Here is a 16,761-nt window from a genome sequence, read left to right as displayed (position 1 = left end):
TATTCTATGTATTTACATATAATAGCTTACTAAGTAACTAATAGCTAACATAGTAAGCTATGCTATTCCATTAGAAAAGAATTGCAAAACATACCAACCTGGAATTGCCCAACTGGAAGCAATCACCCCCCCCCTTTTTTGTTTTTTTACTTCAACATAATGAACACATTATAAATATTTACTATTTAATTTCAAAATACTTGTACTACTAATTAACTTGATTTTGTATTTATGATTATTTGTATGTTTGAAAATTTATGTATATATATATTTTTCCCCCATGAAACGTTTGTATCAGTTTTTAATTTTTTTTTCATGATCATAACCCCAGTATTGGCAGCCATTTGCCTCTTGGGTAGTGTTATTTTTGCGAATGTAACTGTTATTTAATAAAATAAATTGAAATTGAAAAATTTTGTAATTATGCACAATCGTTAGTAAAAGCGATAAATATAGTGAAATATAATCAAGGTTTCTTTTTTTATCGAGACGATTGATGATTATGTATAACCACCGGTGTATCACTTTAACATAGTGACATACACATTTTAACATTAAAATTTGTCGGAGCCAATTGCGAAAAAGCCTTACATTGTTTAAATGTGAAAGTCGTATAAACGAGGTTCCACTGTATATTGTACCTCCCCATTAGCGGACAAAATCTTTGGTCTCATGGGTGTCCGTTATTAAGAGGCTCTACTGTAAAGAATATTTTAAATTCTTCTGGATAGTTCCTGTGGAACACCCGTTTATGAGTACCATAGCATATCAGCGTTATTGTTTTGGGATAATTTAACGTTTATTTGAGAATTTTGTAAGTTTCATTTATTCAAGCAAAATAAAGTATTTATTATGATTTTTTTAATGGCGTTATTATCACTTTTTACGAATTTTTATTACAGTGTTTTTTGGATTGTATTGACCAATGTGGGTTGAATTTCAAAATTCAAAGCATAAGAAGAAATTCATATTATGTATATATTTTATTGCATCTGAAATGTTCTGAAACACCAAATAAATTATATACTAAATTTTTTTTCATGTAGTGCAACAGAGAAAGAGTTCCTTTTAGAGATATGCTGGAAATCAGTACCTCAAGTTTTTTTGATTTAATTTCATCGTGCACGATACATGCGTAGTATATTGCATTCAAAATATTCGGCAATTATGAAACTAAGATATATATTAAAAAAAAAAAAGCTGAAATATATTTATGACGGAGGGAGTAAGAATTCCTTATGGTTATATGTCAGTTATTTAAAAGACATCTCAGTTTTTGAGATTTCATCGACAGCATCAAGACGATCATGGGCGGAGATACGGGGGGAGGGACGGAGTGGGGGCATTTCCTCCCCAGCGTCAGAGGTGAAGTTGACTAATATAATATCAATGTATATATGCATATATGAATTGGTATCATCATCATAATCGTGCCCTTCCAGACTTCCGAGTCTATCTCCGCATATGAAGAAGATAAAGCTGAAACAGTTTGGTACGAAGTTTCCTAACATTGATACCTGAAAATGAATTATTTAGGCACCACACAACTGTGCAGAGAAATATTTCCTTAATACTTGTTACTGCTACCAAAAAAAACCTCACATTCGCCTTCGCTGCGACTCAAACCACGGCCCTCTCTCAGAACGGACGCTACCACTACGCTATAAAAACAATGCAAAATTTCTTCCCTAGAGCGTTTTTGTTGAATGGTACCGTGCCGTGCGTGCGTGCGTGCGATGGACGGTGACAAGCAATCAGGTAATGGCTCCGAGAGGAGAGCCACCAGAGAGAGGACGGTACCCTTCAGCATATACACTTCAAGGAAGAAATTTTGCATTGCTTCTATAGCGTATTGGTAGCGCACTCACCGGATTGCGAGAGTGCTGTGGCTCGAGTCAGTGAAGGCAAATGTGAATTCTTCCTTCGTGGTTATCATCTATCTCTGTATAACAACGAGTTTCCTTCATACCCTGTACTACCATACAACCATTTGTAAGTCCATAGAAGCCCCATTTGCAAGGTCTCTAAGCAGCTGCATGAGTCTTTATCAATTTATCTACGAACGTCAGAATCCTACTCATGTATTACTCATTCAAAAGGTATCCCTATATAATACTGGTGCATGCTTTTTTGTGAATTACACGGCAATCGGACATTCATTGATTTGGCAAATTTGGTGAAATTTTAGGAAAACGAAATGAGATCGGATGAATATTTAAAAAAAAGAAGAAATAGTAAGGAGACAATGACTGTTTATAAATGCATAATGCCTCATTAATATCCAGATAATTGTATAAAAAATATAATAGGCATATTATGGAGGTATATGAGGACTGCTGGTCCGAAATAGCAGATACTAGTATGTTTGGATGGGTAAATAAGCGACCCATGCATATAATATGCTATCCCCGTCCACGTAAAAGCTATGAAGGGTTGCACATTGCAGTGTAATTTATTAAACTTATTTATAGTTACTCAGCTACATTGCTTAGCGCACGGGTCTTCAACCTTTCAGACATTGCGGACAAACAAAAATTTTCATGAAGACCTGAATCAAGCAAGGGTGTTCATTACTCAACCTTATGGGGCCACTTTATCGGGTTGAAAACGTGTCACGGGCCACTTAAGGGATCAGGAAATGTGCCGCGAGTCACTGAACTGCTCTGGGAATGTGCTTTGGGCTGCTTGAGTGATCTGTAAATGCGTCTCGGGTCGCTGAAGTGATCTGTAACTGTGCCGTTGGTCACTTTGATTCGTAAATTCATCGCGGGCAACTTAAGTGGTCTGAAAATGTGTCGGTTGTCACTGAAGTGTGCCGGTGATTAATTAAGTGATTTGTAAATACGTCGTGGGTCAATTAAATGGTCTGGAACTGTGCACTGGCCACTTAAGTGATGTGAAAATGTGCTGTGGACCACTTAATTGAAATGGGAATGTTTCACAGACCACTTAAGTGAATTGAAACAGTGCCCAAGTTCACTTAGGTTATATGTCAATGTGTTCCTGGTCACTTAAGTGATCTAAAATGTAAATTTTAACGTGTCGAGGATCACCACTGGTCATACAAGTGATCTGGAAATGTGCCGCTTTGTTCATTTATATAAAATTAGATATGAGATGGCGGGCCACATCAGATTGCTCCAAGAGTGAAATTTGAGTCAAAGGCCACGGGTTGACCATGTATGACCTTGAGCCAACATCCGATATCACTCTCCGCTTTACATACAAAGGTTTTTAACACCTGGATGATGCGAGGATATATTGCGGAGAGTGACATCGTCCTCGGATAAGTCGCCATCTGGTGGCATTATCAGGAATTCTGAGTTTTGGCCTGAGTTAGGTCCGACCGTCCATGTACGGTCCCGTTCAGTGCACACGAGGTCCAGGGAAAGATTGATTGAGAATATTCGTTAAACTAGTGCGTTCACCCGGAAAGTGAAAGGACGTGGGTTCGATTCCCCACAGGGGCAGTTGAATTTCCTCTCTTTGGGGCCGTTCAAGTATTATCATCATCGATGGGGCGGGGGTTCCGATTTCCTGACTTTTGATGACAAGGGGGGGGGAGGGGGGTGTTTGGATATGCTTACGTCATCAACCACCCTTTATGAAAATATGAGTTAGGATTCAGAGGGGCAGAGCTGATGACGAAATTTTGCTGACAAGGGGGGGGGGGTCAAAAATGGCTAAAAATTTACTTACGTAATACTTGAATGGCCCCTTTCCAAGCCCTTTTACAGTTCTGTACATGTTCTCATACGAATCGAGTGCTTCGATTCGAAACAGTTGTAGTTACGTCGCAACGCAGAATTCGAATGTGCAGTCAAGGCGATTCTTTACGTGGTGAACTCGGGGCTGAAGCCAGTAATTTCTTTCAAAGAGAGGCGGACCCAGTTGATAGAACAATGGACTTGACCATATTACTCCATATATGTCGGTCATTTCCTTACATTGCAGGGGGGCGGACCATCTGCCCCCCCCCTCGCTGCGGCTTTTTGGCCAACTATAGACAGTTTTTTAATGTAACAAGACATTTGTTTTAATAGATATCTGTGTGTGAAACTCGAAGGCAAGCCCAAGTGGTTTACTTGGCTTTGACGTTTTGTTACCGACATTGTTTTCTCTAGCACGTTCCATCCCCGGTACATTTCTTCCACGGACGTTTCGCCCCTGACATTTAGCCCCGAAAGGGGCCACGTGAGTGGTAGAGTGACTGTAAGAGTGACAAAGTGAGTGGGACATTGACAATGAGTAGCAATATCAGTGACGTATGAGAGAGTGGGTGACCATATGGACGACCGAGTGAGTATGCGATTGAGTGACCAAGTTAGCGAGTGTATTACCAGCTGAGTGGGTGCATGTAAGAAAGACTCACTCACTCGATCACCAGCTCACTCACCCACTCACTTGGCTACTCATACGTTCACTCACCCACTCACTTGACCACTTATACGTTCAATCTCCCACTCACTTGGCTACTCATACGTTCACTCACCCACTCACTTGACCACTTATACGTTCAATCTCCCACTCACTTGGCCACGTGATATGCTCAAAATCACAGGAGTTGTGAAAACTACCTTGCCGGCAGCGTAGTTATTTTGAAGAGCCTTCTACATAATTGACTCAAATTCCAATCGGAAAACCTTCAACGACCGGAAAGCCCCCAACTCGACAGCAGCATAAAAATAATATCAAGAGCGAACCAGAGGGTATGCTAAAAAAGGCCCCTTAGCGAGACAAAACTATATTAAAATGTACTGGGTACAGGTCCTGAAGGGACTTAAATTATTTGGCGTTTTAATTTAGAGTTGGCGGAGAAGGGAGAGAGAGGGAGTTGATTGAGGGGTACAGCAGTAAAAGGGGAAATATCAAGGGGACCGTCAAGACCTTCCGAGAATTTTCCTCTCGCCAAGGACCCTAATCACACCCCCTGAAAAACAAACATTATCTTATATGGCTCGTTGACCATGTCCTTCAATCTCTTACAACTCTTTGTAATTCGATCCGTGTCTCTCATCTGGGGCCCCAAGGCAGCGGCACCGTGTACAACTGTATCTTAAGGCCTAAACTTTTTATAGAAGATTGGCTTTCCAATTACTACTATTATTATTATATTATATGATATATTACAATTAAAAGTATATAAACATGTGCTTAATTATGCAAGATTTGCGTTGTACAAATTTGAAATCAAACTTCCCATAAAGCCAATCTATTCAATATAATAACCTCTTCTTTTCTCAAAAGTTGAAACTGTTTTAATGTTGTCAATGTAATGTTATGATGAATTTTGATAATTTCATAAATAAGTGATAAATCCACTAATACGTTCACTCAACCACTCACTCATATTGCCACTTACAGATTCACGCGAATACGGCCACTCACCCACTCACGAATATGGCACCTCAAACTCTTCCTTGGTCACTCTTCATGCGATCACTCACTTGGTGAATAATACGATCACTGACTTACTTACTTGGCACTGTCCAGGGTGAAATGTCTGGGGCGAAAAGTGGCAGGGGAGAAACGTCCTGGAACTAAATTGTCCGGATCGCAGCCGAAGTATGATAACAGTGCACCTCAGTATAATATCTGAGCATTAACTGACTAAAATGTTTTTTCCTTGAGGTAATACTTTTATTTTTTCTAGTATCTTGTGTATTTCCTTGGCAGACTCCATGCGACAGCTGGGTTTGTTCAGCTTCCAGAGAGTCATAAACGCAATGCATCTACTGGCTCTGCTGATTGGTATCTACTTGATGATTTTCGTTGTAGAACCAGTTCCGGTTCCTCAGCACGTTCTCCGTCCACATTATTATGGATTACCGTGGTCAAACGAGAGAGCAGATTCCATTCTGAATAGGAAGGATTTCGCGACTGAATCTTCTGGATTTAGACCCGATTTTATTGTCAGTGATTCCATAAATAATCGTCTCGCATCCGTCAATATTCGACCGGCTTCAATCCTAAAGGTAATGTTGAACTTTTATTATTATTATTATCGGTGGCTTATTTGGCATCTATGAACGCATGGCCGTCCTTATCAGACGCGGGACCCGGTGCCAAAATAATAGCAAGCCAGAGGGATATCTTAAAAGTTTCGGGGATCTCCCCCTTAGCCCTGATTTTATATATTCTGTGGGCGAGGGGAATCAGCATCCAAAAGTTCATATATTATAACAAAATATATAGAAATGCTGAATAACATAAATGCAAAAAAAAAGAAAAAAAAATAGTCACAATTAAGTTATTCGATTACCTTTCTTGTCACTTTTCTTTAAAATGGTTCTGGAGTGAACTTTAAATACATTTTTTGATAGATAGAAAGTGTCTCGAAATGGTCAAAACAGCGACAAATTTTGGTCTATGTATTATATGTTTTATGTAAAGGTCGTTTTTATGTCAAATTTTAGGCAAAATTCATGTGATATTCGAAACGCGATTGCAAAAAAAAATTATTAATGAAATGCTTTGTGATTTTCACAGTGCATTTAGCTAGTAACGTTGCAGGTTATGAACCAAAATTTAAAGGATTGCATGATATGTTCATAAGTTACACCAAAATACGTTTAAGTACGTGTGAATTTTTTGAAATTTCATCCTACATTTTGCCTATCAAACACTGTAATTCAAAAAACATATGTGACAGACCTAAGATTTTGGTTCATAACCTCAACGATATATAGCGAAATATTACATTAAAATTTCGTAAGGATGCAATGCACCAATTTTTACAAATCATGTCACAAAGTCAAGTAAAATGTCAAAAAAATAGCATTCTTCGTAAAACACGTTTAAAGCCTTTATTCGCGTATTACTTGTATGTACAAACGCAACACTAAAGTGAACGTAACTTTGATTCTAAGCATTATATAAACAAAACAAGGCCCGTTTTAGAATTGCAACAAATAGGGCTTTTATAAAAAATAAAAAAATTAAAATTAAAATCCATATTTTCTTCCAAAATGACGTTTTCAACGTAGTCGGATACCTTAAGTAAATTAACATAAAAAGAATAATTTCGAATTGAGGAAAATTTTAAATTGATGGAAAAAATAATTCCAAACCAACGAAAATCAGGACATAATGGAAGAAATTGCCAGAGAACTGAAGAAAATTCGGAATCGATGAATCGAAATTCAGAAATATAATTGGCAGAGTTAGTTCCCCCCACAGCATCTATAAAAATTCAGAATAAAAGAAAAAAATAATTCCAGAAGTTGGTGAAAGTGCACAATTCCAGAATTATATTTCTTTCCAGAATTGACGTAAATTCAGAATTTGACGGAAATTAAGAATTCCAGAACAGACGAATATTCCGAGTTTATGAAACAAACAGTTTCGGAATTTATCAAAATTCAGAATATTTTTGAACGACATTATAATTTCCGTAAGTGAGGAGGAGGGCGCGGTGCAACCGCACTTGTCACATTCCCCTAAGGGCGGCTCTGCGTGTACGAACGCCAATCATTTAGAGCAGGGGTATCAAACTCACAGCCCCGAAGAAACATTTGGTGGCCTGCTTCGTCCCAAGATCCAAACAAAATTAACATTTTTTGTGGAAAAAAACATTGAAAATAATTTTTTTTAAATAATAATAATAATATGTATTTAAAGTCTGAAGCTTTTTTTCATACATTTACGCCAAAAAAGTATCAATCCGAATGAACCGGCAGGGAGATCCGCTATATGTAATGGAATCAGCTACATATTCACGTTACAGCGACGACGCGACGCTTCCTTGGTAAAGAAATAGATGTTAAATGCAGCCGAAAATGTCTTTCTGAAACATGTGCGAGCGTTTCATGATATTTTTTATACCGAGAGGCATTGTGGTCGAAATAATAACAGCAACCGGTGATGATTTGGCATGAGCAGTTAAAAGTAATGTCCTCAAATGTAGTGTCTTTTGAAAATACTCCATGAAATGTCGGGTGTTCAAGAATGGTATTTGGCGGGTAGGTAGAGTTATTATTTTTTTGAGTTATTTATAATTCTTGCACTTCTCTTCGATTTTAAATGCGTTTAATTAATTTTTAATTAACAACTAAAGGATTTTTAATTACTATGAAGTATTAAAAATTTGAATTACCAGTTATAACAGTTTTTAAAAAAACAAAACAAATTTTCAATAATTGGCGGGCCACTTTAAAAGTAATTTCGTAGCAAAATGACCCAGGGTCCAATTGAGTTTGACAACCCCTGATTAAAACGTATAATGTTAGGGAATACAGTTGTAGATTACATTCAAGAAGTATATATTGAAGATCTCTTCTTTCTCTTTGTTATAGGAAAAATACAGTGAACCATTGGCTGATTCATTGAAATTCGGAGATAACCCCTATCTTAAGAAAAAGAAAGATGCTCCAAACATTGGTATCCTCCAACCTCAAACCAAACGAAGACTATATTCTGTCGATCATGTATCGACTGCGTAATATGGGTAAATGGTGAAAAAAACTTTTTTTTCGAAGATTTCGTGGACAGGGTGTCCAATAAATACGCAAATATTTTAAACATTCATAAAAATTAAATGAATTGTTATACAGTAGAGTCTCTCGATAACGGACACCCATGGGACCAGAAATTTTGTTCGCTAACAGGGGGTGTCTACTAATGGGGAGGTATGATATACAGTGGAACCTCGTTTATACGACGTGACGTTTTGCTTCGGTCGAAAATGAATTCTTATACATTTTAAGGTAAAAATGTATATGTTACATTGCAAAAGTGATACACCGGTGGTTATACATAATCACCAATGGCCTCGATAAAAAAAAAAGTTGAATTAAATTTCACTACATTTATCACTTTCATCGGAAATTATGCATAATTCCCAAATAAACTAGGAAAGTCTGATAAATATGGAAAAAATTATAAAGTTTTCTAGATTAAACCAATTAATTGTTTTTATCCGTGTATGGTACATGAAATACGCGTATTTTGGGATAAAAATTGTGAATTGAAATAAGTGGGAAGATAAAAACCTTCATAGCAACATTATCAGTCTTGTAATGTTGGCTTTCGTCATATGTATCAACAAACAAAATCAACACATTACCATTAGAATTCATCATCCTGGACCATAGTAATGTTCAGATGATTAAGTAATTAATTGGCGATTTATCATATTCCCCAGCGCGAGCTTGGGATTGAACATAACCTTAGTTGAATGTGATTAATTCTCCGCTTATGACCACAGATTAAAAAATTAGAGTTTGCCTGATTTAACTATCTGCCATAGAGAGTGTCCGCTAACGGGGAGTGAAATACATTAAAGCCCTATTCCACTTGACAGGGGATCAGAAAAGTGTACGTTAACGGGGAGTTTCCGTTATGAGAGGTTCCACTGTATCAGAATGCGATTTGCAAAAAATATATTTTTTTCGTACGGAAAAAATAATTGAGTTCAAATTTTTTTGTTGGTACAGATCGCTGCATGAAAGAAAATCAGTAGAAATATGCTTATGAAATGCATGGTGAACGATTAACAGCTAATTTCTAAATTTCCTATTACTGCCAACTATAACGTTTTCAATTTAATGTTTACATTGGTAATTAAAGCACTGTATGTGAAGTTGTTCTACCTCAGTCACGTATCACCGCGTCTGAATGTTTACAAATGTTTTACGTTCATAGAAGAGATTGAAGAAAGGTTCACGCGCGCGCGCACGTCCAAAATAATGTGATATTATTTCGTGCAGCGCCCTCTGTCAACAAAAATTTTAACTATATTTTCTTATCAACCTACAAAAATCCCCCCCCCCCACGGAAGGGGATAACCTTTTCCCAAAACACTAATTTCTATGAATTTTTAGACTATTCACATATTTATGGGACACCTTGTACTGTTAAGTATCTATTATCTAATGTGGTTAAGGCGAGTTTACGTCATTAAATTTATATTTCCAACTAATCGGATTGGGCAGTCATTTGAAGAGTTTAACACCATTTTTGGTGTCTAATGTGGTTGCTACCGTAGCCAAGCTACGATTTTTTGAAAAATCAATCTAAAACCCATTGCTCTTACTTGCATGCACTTCAGGTCACTCTTTTAGTCATTCGCATGCTTCCACACACTCTAGGTCACGCTTTTGGTCTGTCATGTGCTAGCACAACGCTCTAGGTCACTCATTGACCTGATCCCTCGCTCTGTAGGCCACTCTTTTAGTCATTCACACGCTTGTTCACGCTTTAACTCCCTCTTTTGCTCACTGATGGACTTGCAAACTGTCTAGGTCACTCTTTTGATCACTCACTGAAATAGTCCCTTATTGTCTCTGCAGATTCGGATTTATTTCGTGTTATACAAATTTTGCCACCCTTCTCCCATTTACCAATTTCTTTTGGCCACTGATGAATCGAAATTGCCGTCCCTCTGAACTTTCCGCCCTGGGCTATAGTCCGCTGAGCCTACCTGTAAATACGCCACTGCCTTCAAACTCTTCTAGTTCGAATCTTGAATCACATAATGAAATACTCATGCTTACTGATGATGACTCATTTCAAAGGTTTTTTTATATTCGAGCAATTAACGTATCTCACTGATTCTTTTTTTTCGATAGGTAACCCAGAACTATTCAAACGCAGATTATGTGAAAATGGACAGCCTAAGTAGACAAGAGATATGATCTGTATATCATTCATCATAGAATAATGTTTCGGAATCATGTAATCAAAGTTCAGAACTAAAAAAGTTTTTTTCAGGTTCCCAGCAGTTTTTTGAGTTTATTCAGATTCAAATCAAAAACGTACAGATCGAATGACAGGAAAGTAATCTTTTTCCACCTCAAAAACGGGAAGTATATCCTGAAGATGTCAAACTCTTACATTATCGAAACCTTGAGAAAAAATTTATACACACTGTGTAGGCCTTCTACAGTGTACATCTTTACCGCCTTTGAACCTTTGAACATTTACCCATATTTGAACCCCCCCCCCCCCTTTGCTAACATTATTGTTTTACAGGAATCTCAAAATATCAAATTCTGTCAATTTTCCATCAATTGAGAATATTGGTATGTTTGGGATTCTCAAGTGAATCTTTTATTTATTAAATATATTCAATGTCGGCATTATTCTGAAATCCCGTTTGATTTCTGTTGCTTTTGGATATTAATTGTGGCAATCATTATTATTTTTTTTACTGCTTCACTAACTAGTCATATTAATACACTGATCGTTCGAGAGTACCAGTATTTACTCAAGTTTTATAGCGATACAACCTGCACGCGATGTTGCTGAAATAATATTTTGAACTGTGCAGACATTGAAAGTACACTATTATAAGAGAAATGTTGCATAATCGCAGTCAAACTCGGTTAATAACCACCTCGGTCGTAAAAACAACTCAGCTACAACGTCAATAATTTACCGTGCTTGTTGATTCCTACAGAAAGTAATGTTAATGAGCCTGAAGTAATTGCCACAATCATGTCAAGATTGGCCCAATAGTCATTTGCAAATATTTGCTTCCAATATTTGCCTTCCCCCGATACAAAAAAGCAGTAGCGGCATAGGCTTTCTACACGCGCTGGCCCAGCTTGATCTAATATTCCCTGGCGAATGTTTGCTTCCAGAACACTCTCCGTGTTGTGACTGTTGGCGTTCTTCGACCAATGTGTATCCAGACGGGAAGGTAGATTTCGGAGCTGGAAGGCATTGGTCGACCAGTCTTCCAATACCTTCTGGCGTCCAGTATTTGGCGATCATTGCCAACGGTGGAGCGGCCGCTCTACTTGCCCATGGCCAAAGTTGGAAAGTATTGGGCCCAGCCTTGACAGGAGTGTGGCTCTGACTTGTAATGTCGATGAAAACGAAAAGACTTTGGATATAACGACACATTCTTTTTATTCGCTTTTGCTTCCGTTTTACCAAGAAATTCCTAGAATTAGAGCTGATTCCATTCAGAAAATGTTCGTCTGTATTGATACCTAATAATCAATAGAATAACAGTGATGCCAATTTATTACATGTTTGACGTTCTCACTTACTCATTGATATGACCCGTTAACGGGACTTTCCCGTATATACAGTATACAGTCGATTCCACTTGCAACGTTCCCACTTAGATCGTTATTTCCGCTTAGACTTGTTTTTTTAGTCTGAGCATTAATTTTAATTAATATTTCCCATCTATCACGTTTTTCCCGATTTCTTTTTTTTTTCATAACTTTGTTTTATAGATAAACGTAATAAGCGGGATAAGCCCTACCAATAAGCCCTGCCTAATAATCCCTACCCGACTTTTTATTTTGTTTTTCCTGTTTTTTTTCAACGAAGCTTTTTTCCCCGAATATATATGTGATATATATAACTAACTGCAAAAATTTGCTGCGACCTTTTTACCCAGTAAAGGTTTTTTATAAACGATAATCGACAATTTTAGGGACATTTGGCCATTTTTGGCGCGAATTGGCAGTGTGCCACGTTTATTTGATAAGTTTTCCGTTTTTTTTCGATAAAATATGGAAACATGGTAAATATGGAACGATGCATTCTTGAGCAACAACTGGATTGATTGATCTGATTATTTTCTCATATTTAAAAGATTTCGAAAAAGAAGTCATCCCTGGTTACAATGAGAAAATTTTACGGAATCTTCGGTGTCGTTATTTCCGAGTTTGACTGTATTATGTTGTTGTTAGGAATTTCTCTTAAAACGGAGTGATTTGAGACAAAACGGGAAATTATTGTATGCTTAAAATACACTGATCTGTATTAATGAATTTGACGCAATATTGACCAAAAACTAACTGTCTGATCTCAACTATTCATGTACTATAAATAAAACTAATATTACACGAGTAATAATAAGAGCTTTGTGAATTTTCTAGTTTAAACAATATTATACCCGGTAGCATTGAGTGTTAACAAACTTAGTTATTGGATACTTTATTTTGAAAATTATTTATTGAATATTGTTTTTTAAATTATATTTATTGAATTGTGTTGAAATATTTATATATTTACGTATATTGCGCACGATTTATGTGTTACAAATTAATGCTATGTTATACCGAAAAAATATGTTTTACACTAATTACATTACTATATCTCAGCGTTTCTCAACCTTTCTGAACCGAAGGACCAGTAAAATGTCTGAAACAATTCGATGTAACACTTTTGTTCCGTATTGCGGGACATTCCTGTATTTTTAGTTATACATTTATACATTTGTCCGGTTTTTTTAGTGATGATTATTTAAATTTGTAATGTTTACTAAAATCATGAATAAACGGCGTTTTCATAACTTATTATGATAATTATACCTGTACATACAGATATTCCACTTGCGTGTTTGTCAGGTTCGGCGTTTTTTCCTCAATTTTTCAGTGATTTTAACTACAATAGGGGAATTTTGTCGACTTAATGGCAACGTTTTTGATGTCAATTGGTGACATCACGTATTTTACCGTATTTAAAGACTCAGTTCCACTTATTTTCCTCAATGAAATATGGTCATCTAGCCGTTTGAGTGTTTTTCCGCAAATGAGTTTTTTTTTACTGCGATTTGTGTGTAGCTCTCTGCCCTCTATTTCCTCACTCTTCACCCATTTTTGTTGTAATTAGACAACTTGTCGCAAAATTGCATATTCTGACCATGATTAGTCATATCCCATATTTAGGGGATCGAAATTTCCGGTATTTTCCTTGATGATGTATGCTGAAACTAAATATGAATATACAATTTTTATTTGAACCCATATAGATATTGTTAATATCATTTGCAACAAATGAACAATTATTCATCCAGTTAGAACCGAATTATCAAGTCTCCCTGCGGACTCCCTATACCATCGTCGTGAACCAAAGGTGGTCCGTGGACCATAGGTTGAGAAACGTTGCTGATTTTTCTGACATCCAAAATGATCGTTTTTATCTAAAATAATATACTGAATTTTAATATACCTCATGTTTTACGAATTTATTATGTTGTGATCTTGTACGAATGACAAATTATTTGTGTATAATATTATATGTAATGCTTACATTATAGAATGTTTTGTATTAATGAGTTTGATGCAATTAACCAAAGATTAACACTGTGATCTATTCATTCAGCCAAATAACACACTCAGCTATTCATATAATACAGATCCGACTAATGTGACACGAGTAATAATGAGAGTTTTGTGAATTTTCTAGTTTTAACAGCTTTATAATCGGTTGCATTGAATGTTAACTAATTAATTTATTGAATGTTTTACTTTGAAAATTATTTATTGAATGTTTTACTTTGAAAATTATTTATTGAATGTTTTACTTTAAAAATTATTTATTGAATGTTTTACTTTGAAAATTATTTATTGAATTGTTGAAAAATATTTATACGGTATATTTCCGTATATTACGCATGAAATATTTGTGTTACAGATTAATGTTGTGGAAAAATAAATTTTGCACCAATCACATTAATATAAGAATTCAAGTTTTTTTCATAAAGATGTCTGATTTTTCAAACGTCCAAAAGTATTGTTTTTTTTTTGAAAAATTAATTAAATTTTAATGTATATTAACTTATTTATTATGAATTATTTTTATCAGGAGTGTGATCGGGTTGGCAATTTGCCTGTTGCAGCGTTTGTATTTTGTGAATGGGAAATTCTTTTGTGCTTATATTATACACAATGCTAACATTATTGTATTTTTTGTATTAACGAGTTTGATGCACTTAACCAAAAAGTAACTGCGTGACCTCAACTGTTCATATAATACAGATAGAACTAATGAAACATGAATGATATAACTAGAGTGTTGCGAATTTTCTAGCTTTATTAGTGTTATTATCGGTTGCGCATGAATGTTAACTAATTTATTTATTGAGAAATTTATTAAAAAATTATTTATACTGAATATTTTTTCGAATATTATTTATTGAATTGTTGAAATATTTTTTATGTTTAAATTAGACACGAGATACATGTGTCACACAATATGTTATACCTTCTCCTTTTCCTCCTAACCAGATCATGGTCCACCGCTCTCAGGATATATGGGGCCTTATTCACCGACATGGTTTAAACCGTAGTCACAATTTTTATATAAGAGATCAACATAGATTGGTTACAAACCTGAATTTTACCAATCCGTGGCGATCTCATATCAAAAAATTTTGACTATAGTTTAAACCACATGTTGGTGAATACCGCCCATAAGCAGGTGGTCGAAGACGTGGGTCATGCTGAAAAATGCGTGTATGTGTATTGTGAATTTAAAGTGCAGTTTGTTTCGGTGTAATGCTTGTTATGTGGGGTGCTGCCATTTGCCATCGATTTTTCAGCCTATTAGTGAAGTGTAACGATTGAATAATTGTATCATTGTGGGCCTGTTGCTCTCAACGCGAGACTTTTTAACAAGGAGATCGGCTCGTACTCCAGCCTCGAAGTTGGGAAAGACAGAAAACAAACTTCAGCCGACCACCGCTGTGGTGACGTGGAGTTCGAATCTGAGTCCTCGCCATGCGAACTACTTCTCAGCCGCGGTATGTTATTCCAAAACAAATAAATATTTTACATCAGTGATTCCCAAAGTGTGGGTCGGAGTCACGTCAATGAATTAAGGGGGGTCGCGGGAGATGATATAAATGTCCAATAAGAAATTTTTTCTCATTTTTCAGAAGAAATAAAAATACGTCAATGCTAAAAAATGCCTTTACTCACAGCTGAGAGACACACATGTATTATACAATGCAATTTAATTAAATTATATTTATACAATAATCAATATAACATCAAGTGAATACGAGTAGAGTGACTCGGAGAGATAGATAGATAGATAGAGCCGCTCACAACCCCGGACTGATGCAAAGCACCTTACTTCCGTTACCTCAAAAGAGGCAGAGTTGTGTCGGAAAAGTTAGCAAAGATTTATAGTGGTGGCTTCCCTTGCCCCGTGCTCGCAAGTTTCGAATCACTCGCGTCGTTCTCCCCATGATGACAGCCATCAACTCGATGCAACGTACAAGCCATTTGACAAAAATGGGTGACTGAATCCAATGTCTAGGGAGAAAAATTTCACGTGCGCCCAGTGGCACATAAGGGCCGAAGACCGCAGCCTGGGATTTCGAAAGAAGTGTGGAAAAGCCTTGTGCGCAAGAAAGAAGAAGAATGGCCGATTTCTAATGAAAAATAATTTTGAAAACCGAATAATTCTTTATGCATCACCCTGTAGTTGTATATCAAAATTAAGAAACACACGCCTCGATACACTTCCGTCTTGCTAACCCTGGATAACCTAAATTAGTGTTACTCGGTAACTAATCTATAGGGTATAGTCTATTACAGTGGTTCTCGTATTCCAAGCAACCTGTGGTACTGGCTTACTTCAAGAGGGCCACGGAAGAAAATTTAGAAAGGGCCATGACAGGTGGTTTGGAGGGCTGCAGAGAGCTGAGAAGAAAAATTAAGGCGTGAAGAGATAATGCGATATTAGTGACTATAAAAACATTATATTTATAGAATACACTTACAGAATCCAACAAAACCACCCACAAAACCAGGGCCGTCTTAGGGCATGGACTCACCCGGGCCTGACTGCCTACATTTTGCAGTAGGTTCTGCAGGATGGGGGTTTTCCGCAGGCCCCCGGCTAGATTTTTCACAGACCCCTCCTCTACATTAATATAGTGTGAAAAACAAAAAATGAAAACCATATCAGGCCCGGGCTGCAGCTCTGTCAGTCCCACTCTTGTGAGGGGTCTCATGTCCATAAGTGACCCCACCCTATGGCATTTTGTATAGTGCAATTAATTTTGAA

General features: G+C 36.6%; 1 protein-coding gene across 3 annotated transcripts in view; it reads left to right on the top strand.

The window, feature by feature from the left end:
- LOC149069515 (uncharacterized) overlaps positions 1 to 14,844 on the top strand; it is a 28,430-nt gene extending 13,586 nt beyond the window's left edge. The window contains exons 2-4 of one of the 3 annotated variants that reach the window (XM_089249788.1): positions 5,677 to 5,975; positions 8,295 to 8,446; positions 10,569 to 14,844. In XM_089249788.1, the coding sequence (XP_089105914.1) occupies positions 5,677 to 5,975; positions 8,295 to 8,441 (446 nt within the window). In that variant the 3' untranslated portion in view covers positions 8,442 to 8,446; positions 10,569 to 14,844. Of the gene's footprint in view, positions 1 to 5,676; positions 5,976 to 8,294 lie in introns of all 3 variants that reach the window. The other 2 variants (XM_089249789.1, XM_089249786.1) reach the window with 2 other exon arrangements.
- Positions 14,845 to 16,761: the final 1,917 nt, after the last annotated feature.

Source organism: Pholcus phalangioides, unplaced genomic scaffold (assembly GCF_987345545.1).
Source record: "Pholcus phalangioides strain wild (caught in Gottingen) unplaced genomic scaffold, Ppha-v1.0 ptg000022l_1, whole genome shotgun sequence".
NCBI classification, from domain to species: Eukaryota; Metazoa; Arthropoda; class Arachnida; order Araneae; family Pholcidae; genus Pholcus; species Pholcus phalangioides.
Note: the sequence above shows the minus strand (reverse complement) of the source record. Positions and strands in the feature narration are given on the sequence as shown.